General features: G+C 35.9%; 1 protein-coding gene across 4 annotated transcripts; it reads right to left on the bottom strand.

The window, feature by feature from the left end:
- Positions 1-1,821: 1,821 nt before the first annotated feature.
- Positions 1,822-5,094, bottom strand: LOC100818865 (F-box/kelch-repeat protein At1g26930). 4 transcript variants are annotated; one of them, XM_006573040.4, is made up of 2 exons: positions 4,704-5,094; positions 1,822-4,106 (listed from the first exon to the last, which is right to left on the bottom strand). In XM_006573040.4, the coding sequence occupies exon 2, from the start codon at positions 4,035-4,037 to the stop codon at positions 2,424-2,426; it is 1,614 nt and encodes a 537-aa protein (XP_006573103.1). In that variant the 5' UTR covers positions 4,038-4,106; positions 4,704-5,094; the 3' UTR covers positions 1,822-2,423. The 4 variants fall into 4 exon arrangements, with proteins under 4 accessions (XP_006573103.1, XP_014628844.1, XP_003517954.1 ...); XM_014773358.3 differs by having other exon boundaries at positions 1,822-4,077; positions 4,855-5,094; XM_003517906.5 differs by having other exon boundaries at positions 1,822-4,077; positions 4,704-5,066.
- Between the last annotated feature and the right edge of the window lie 1,515 nt (positions 5,095-6,609).

The following is a 6,609-nucleotide window of genomic DNA, read 5'->3' as shown; positions in this document are numbered from 1 at the left end:
TTTTCTGCTTACGAACCCAACCTCATGGTTTGTTATCATCATCATCATCAACTTATTCATGTGTTGCTTTGCCTTGTTCTTGAATCTTTGACTTTTGCCCGTATGTGGAGAGTTGTTGGAGTGAGCCTTGAGTGTTGCTACTTCTGCCATTAAATGATCGATGAAATGTAACTTTTATATTATAGCAGTTAATTGTTGCCTAATCCAATTCGGATTCTAGGTAGTTTTGGACCATTGCTTGGCGCAATACCATTGGTGATTAAACACAACTCTAATAAAGGTAAATATGCAACAATTACAATTTACACTAACAACAAAAAAACTATCTTTTAATAATGTTGAACATGCATCTCTTCTACTTTCTTCTTTTCAACCTGGAAGTGATTACTATTGAATTTAGTTAAAACCTGGAAGGGATTCCACTTTGGTTTTTACCTCAATTCGATCTTCAGATACCTAAGACTTCTCAATCTTGTACTATCTTCAAAGAAGTTATCTAACAACCGTGACTTCTCATAATCTTTTTAAAATGCCATTCCATTTTTTCTTTACAGCTTTACATATCCTATAATCTTCTCAAGTTAAGTCTTTTCACCTGCTTGTTTAGACGTCGAAAATAAAAATCCCTTCCAAAAAAAATTCTTCTACACTTAGTTAAAATAACCTTTTTTATTTTTATCATCGTGACACTATATATCATCAATAATTTAAACGTGATTCTGAGTAGATGCCTATCAGCTTGACATGCCATAGCAACACAGGCAGTGTGCCACATACGTGATTCTTAATTAAAATGCTTCCTTTTTTTTCCTTCTAATTTCTTAATAAATGCCCTTGAGATACTTGTTGACATGATTAACGTGGTACAATCTTCATGTTCTTAGATATGTGCATCATGCCCAGAATTTGCTTCTGTTTCACATGTTTTCACTGTATGGCATACTTTAGTCAGCTAATGCTTTTGACTTCTACTAATAACAATTGTGAATTGTCGAGAGTAATAGACTAAAATCCTATTTGAATAAATTTCTTTAAAAAACACTTGTAAGAGAAGAAAATAAGATAAAATAGTTCAAGTTTCATCAATAAGTTTTAAACAATCTTACCCTCTTCAACTTTTATAAAAGCTTAATTTATTTTACCTTCTTGTTATTTTTCCTCTTGCTAGCTTATTGAGAAGTTTATCCAAACATGTTTGACCTAATAATGGTTATGCAACAACCCAACAAAATATTTAAAGCAACTCTGCTGTTCCAGGTCCAAGATTTCCCACCATAATCTTTGACCATTGTCACGTACTTACAATTAGAAAGATCCAATAGCTACAATAAGTTCAAGTCTTCAAGACAAATTAGATGTAAGCATATCTCAATTTCAAGTTTTCAACTGCATCTGCATGTATAAGACGCTTGAAAATAAAGGCCAACATGCAATTGCTAACACAACAAAAAACTTCTGGATGGCTTCCAATCAACATAGTAACAATGGCTCAATGATGCGATACAACATTCCATCAATGCCTAACAATAAAGATCGTTGATCTATATTTTCAACTGTCAAGCATTTAGCTCTTAACCACACAAATTAAACAACTCTATTAACCACAAGTTCAATGATGATTTTTAAAACAACAAACAATTAATCAGTATTTATTATTTTGACAGAAAAAGCAAACTAATTTTTCCATAAGGTTTGCACAAAGTAAAAATGGAAAATTTTCCTCTATTTTAGTTTTGGCATCCATGAGTTTGCATCATAATGCACAGGCCCACCATTAAAAAAAGGAGATAGACAAATTCTATTAATGATAACAATCTGCTGTAAGTAATAAATGGAATGGTCATATATACCAGTTTCCAGACCAGAGAGAGCTCAAGATACAAAGTCCATGAATTCAAATGGAAAATTGAATCAATACAGAATTCAAAAAAGGAAGAAAAAAATCTCAAAATTATTTCATTCCTTCGAGCTCGGTAATTTGTCATGAAAAGCAAGTATCCAGTTGTGTTCTTAGAAGCACTTAAACAAACAACACCAGTAACCTAAGTTTGTATGGAACTTCAATTATTTAATCTATTTCTTTGCTACGTGATACCAAAGTTTGAAAAATCTCAGGTCAATGGAAATGGGGGAAGATGCCAATTTAAATGTAACAAAATAGTGGTTGAAATTTTAAACATAAAAGGAAGAAAAAAAAACAAAAAAAAGGACAAAAGAGCTCCTCCCCAGAAAACTTTTCAGCTAATCTTGAATAATATATCTGAATCTTGTCCCCATCATCCCCAACCTTTGAAAGAAAAATATCAGAAAGAAATAAGGGGGGCAAAGTACCAATTAGCAAGAATCCTGTGTCAATGGATCAATCAATGTTGTGCAACTCCTTGGACTCGAAGCATCAAAATGTGTTTTGAAAATTCAATGCTTCAGCATCCCATCACAGCACAATTATAGACAAAGTTGCCGGAACGTTTTCTAGCAAGTAGATCCCACCGTGGAGGTCCTTCACTAGGCACCCATGAATTGAGTTCAATAAAGCCCTCGCCATGAGTCCTAGGTCCACCAATGACAATAAGCTTATCTCCACATGCCCTGAATGCAAGACCCCAGCCATTCATTGACACTGCTCGTTCCGGCAGTCTCCCAATGGTTAACCACACTTTTCTCTCCTTGTCATACTTCTTAACCTCCATGTCGGCATAATCAGCAGCATACAATTCATCATTTACAACAGCAACCAGAGGTGGTGCCTCAGCTGTTGCAGGCATCTCAGGACCCCTACTACTCCGTCCAGGGGACATGCTCGGAATCTCGGTCCATGTCCTAGTCTGTAAATTGTACTCCTCTCCACATGTGAGGAGCTTAGAATCACACCCCCCAATCCCCCCTATAACATAAAACTTTCCATCCATAAATACCCCAGAGCACATCTTCCTGGGTTTTTTCATACATGGGAGTGTTTCCCATGTTTGAGTCTCAGAATTATATAATTCAGCAGAGTCAAGGATGTGTCCCTCTGAATCACACCCACCAGCTAATATTGCAATCTCACCAAGGCTTGCTGAGCCAAACAAGCATCTTGGAGCATTCATCCTTGTTCCGGACGTCCACGAGTTTGTCAAGAGACTGTATCTGTAAGTGACATGGGATCTCAGCTCCCTCCCAAACACAAGCAGCTCAGTACCTACAGCTAAAGATTCCTTATCTGAACACATGAAGCATTCATTAGAAGCCATCCTTGGCAAATGCATCCACCGCTGGCGAATCGGATCATAGGCCTCCCATTCGAGGAGGGCGCAGGAAAAATAAATCCAGTGTTCCATGATACCATTCAGTCTCCTCCACTGATAGAGCTCACCGCTTCGGATTATGTTCCAGAAGCTCCTATTCAGCGAGGCGAGAGAACCATAATCTGACCTTGAACAGCGGCTGAGACAGGCGATTGAACTGTCCCGGTTCATGCGTGGCAAGAGAGAACTGGAATCCGAAGAATCCCCACCATGGTGCTGCTGCTGCCCCTCGGATTGCTGCTCACTCGAATTCAATAAATTCTCATCATCATGCTGCAATTGATCTTCATCAGATAGCTGAGCACCGAAATCTGATGAATCCCCCGTCTGAGCCTGCTGCTGTTTATCAGATTGATGGTCACCAAAATCCATCAAATAACCATCAACCTCCTGTTCTTTCTCATCCAATAGCTGGTCGGTCAAAGCTCCATCTTCTTCAACAACTCCTTGACAAACACTCAGTGGCTCAATGGTCTCCTGATCCATAGGGGGAACAACAGAATCCTTGGCCTCAATAGATTGACGTTGAAACGAAATTCGAGCCATTTCAACTCTATGGCAAGAATCCAACTTCTTAGTACACTTCCTTGGCTGGTGGGGCTCATCCTCCTCAACATCATCAATCTCCATAGGGCGCTTGCCATTCTTGATGTCCAACTCCAGCAAGCACTTCATGTAAGACCAATCGTTCTCTGCCTGGCAAGTGCCGGAAAACATCCTCGGAACAACGCAGGAACGACCGTCCAACATGTCTCCGCCACAGAGAAGAACGATCCAGGAACGCCACAACCTTCAATCCACCACAGCAAAATCAAGAGCCTGTTCAAACAGAATTGATGAAATTCAATTCAATTCAACTCACAAGTTCCCCACTTTTTGCCCCCTTTTTCTTCTTTGCACAAATTTAAACACCCATCACAGCAAGCAAGGCCCATAGAATCAACACCCATCACAATTTTTTTCTTCAGATCGCAATCCATTCAAACCAATCACCCAGATAAATCCCCAAACTCACTTTTTTTATTTTCATTTTTCTCATGGTATAACAAAGACGAAACCTTTGATTATAGGGAAAAACGAAAAATGCCTCCCGTGTCATAAATAGATCCCCCCCCCCCAAAGACCCAAAACGCCAGAAACAACACGAAATTCAATTGAACACGCCAATGCAGAAATGAATCCAGCATCCCAATGCAAGCAACAAAAATTTCAAATTTTGAACACAACCAACCATTTCTTACGCCCCATGATTCAAGTAGAAAAACCAAAATTCAATCAAGATCTCCACACAGCAGAAGAAAACCCGGCAAAAAAAAGCACTGTTGACCTCATTCACAAAGAATAAAACTTGAAGAAGAGAACAAATAAAATAATAAAAAGCAAGCAGAGAGAAACAAACAATGCTTAGAAACTTACAGGGTTGGATAGGAAGCAAAACCAACCAAAAAATGAAAACAGAAAAAGGGTACTTGATGGGCAAATTTTTCGAACTGAACAACAATCTTTCTTCAACTCTTCTGTTCTCTCTCTATACATAATAGTATCTATTGCATGTTATGTTACTCACAGAAAGAACAGAACCACTTTCCTCTCTCTACAGTGTCCTTGGTTGCCTCTGTTGGTCCCTTGAGAAGAAAAAAAAAAAAAAAAACTCTCTGCAAATCAGATGGAAGCTTTGGTAGTTCTGATTTTGGAGCAAGATCTGAAAGAAAGGACCCTCTCTACAAGCCCCTTATCTCCCTTAAATCATATCTTAATGCACAATTAAATAATAATTATTGCTTCTTAGTTTTTATTGTTATTATTATTCATATGTTATGAGTTTTTTTTTTATGTTTTAAAAACAGTTTTTTGTGTTTTGGGGGATTGGCCGAGGGGCTGGGCGGTGGACACAAAGTTTTCGCCGTTAAGTGACCGGTTACCGGATGTGCCGGTGGAGCCACGTGTTGAACGGTTAGAGAGTGGTACCCGTTACGTTTTGGGTACGTCTCTTCGCCGTTAGATTTTGATTCCATTTTATCGGCTAGTCAATTTCTCGTGAAAGGAGGGGTGGAATCGCATGCGACGCGGAGTCTGACGTGGCGGGTTTTGATTGGTTTGTCGTGTAAAGAAAGCCGTAAAATCTCTCTCTCTCCTCATTTGTGAGTATTGACTGGTCAATTTTGATGGATCATACTATAATTAATTAATTATAGAGTTTAATGGCTGTATAATGAATAAAACTCAGGACAACATATGCTATGCTTGTTGGAGAAATCTGTTCGATCGATCCTTATAAAATATATTTTTAAAAAAGAATAAATTTTTTTAAGTGTGATCAAGTTCATGAAAAAATATCTTGAGATTTCATAGGAGAGATAATTATTTGATACATGAACAAAAAAATACTATATACTGAATAAAAAATGTTTACAGAATTTATATAAGTCAATTTTTTTTAACATTTGTTGGTGTTTTTATTTTATTTTATTGGTTCCTTAATTTCAAAAAAAAAAAAGGAAAGAAAGAGAAGGCTTCTTTTACTGTTACGATAATGTTTAAGTTTGATCATGATTAGTTGTTATACTGTTCCAAAACACGGCTCGTGTAAATCATGCTTAAGTCAAAAAAGCAGATTGTGCTATCTTCCAAACTTCAATTTCTTGTTGCCCTCTTCTTTTTACTGTTTGATGGGATTTATATCTTTCTTGTCCATTTACAATTTTATATTTTATTTTTTAACTTTTTTTTTTTAAAAAAAAAACAGAGGCATATGTTTGTTACAAATAATTAAATAATTTTTAGTTATAAAAATTTAGACAGGACACATGATCTAAACGAAAGTAAAAATTATGGTTTTCTTACTGCAGTAAAAATGATATTTATATTCTTTTTGTTTACTTATTTCTATTTATATGATCATATTATTTGTTATATATTGTTGGAATGTTGGGTTATAAAAAAACGGAAGTTTTACTTATTTAATACAACTTTTCTAATAGATCAAAGTGTATTCCTTAGATTTAAGTTTTCATTGAGTCATTTTTTAAATTGGAATTTAACCTTAGATTTAAAATAAATAATGAGTTGAGTTTAATTAAGACTAAATCAGAGAAGGATTGGACTGCCCAAGTATATGTTAAATGAAAACATGATGTAATTTTAATTATCTCAACTCTTTTTTTGTGAAATTATCTCAAGTCATTTAATCAATCGATTATTTCCTTATATTTAAATCAATATTTTAATAGTAATGTTATTTATTTATTTTGATTTAGACCAAATGTATTTTTTTATTGGGAACCATCATATTTAAATAAAGTAAAATTATTATAAATGACAA

Source organism: Glycine max, chromosome 1, assembly GCF_000004515.6.
Source record: "Glycine max cultivar Williams 82 chromosome 1, Glycine_max_v4.0, whole genome shotgun sequence".
NCBI classification, from domain to species: Eukaryota; Viridiplantae; Streptophyta; class Magnoliopsida; order Fabales; family Fabaceae; genus Glycine; species Glycine max.
Note: the sequence above shows the minus strand (reverse complement) of the source record. Positions and strands in the feature narration are given on the sequence as shown.

Coding starts and splice junctions, on each gene's coding strand:
- LOC100818865 (XM_006573040.4), bottom strand. CDS start 4,037: ATGTTGGACGGTCGTTCCTGCGTTGTTCCGAGGATGTTTTCCGGCACT.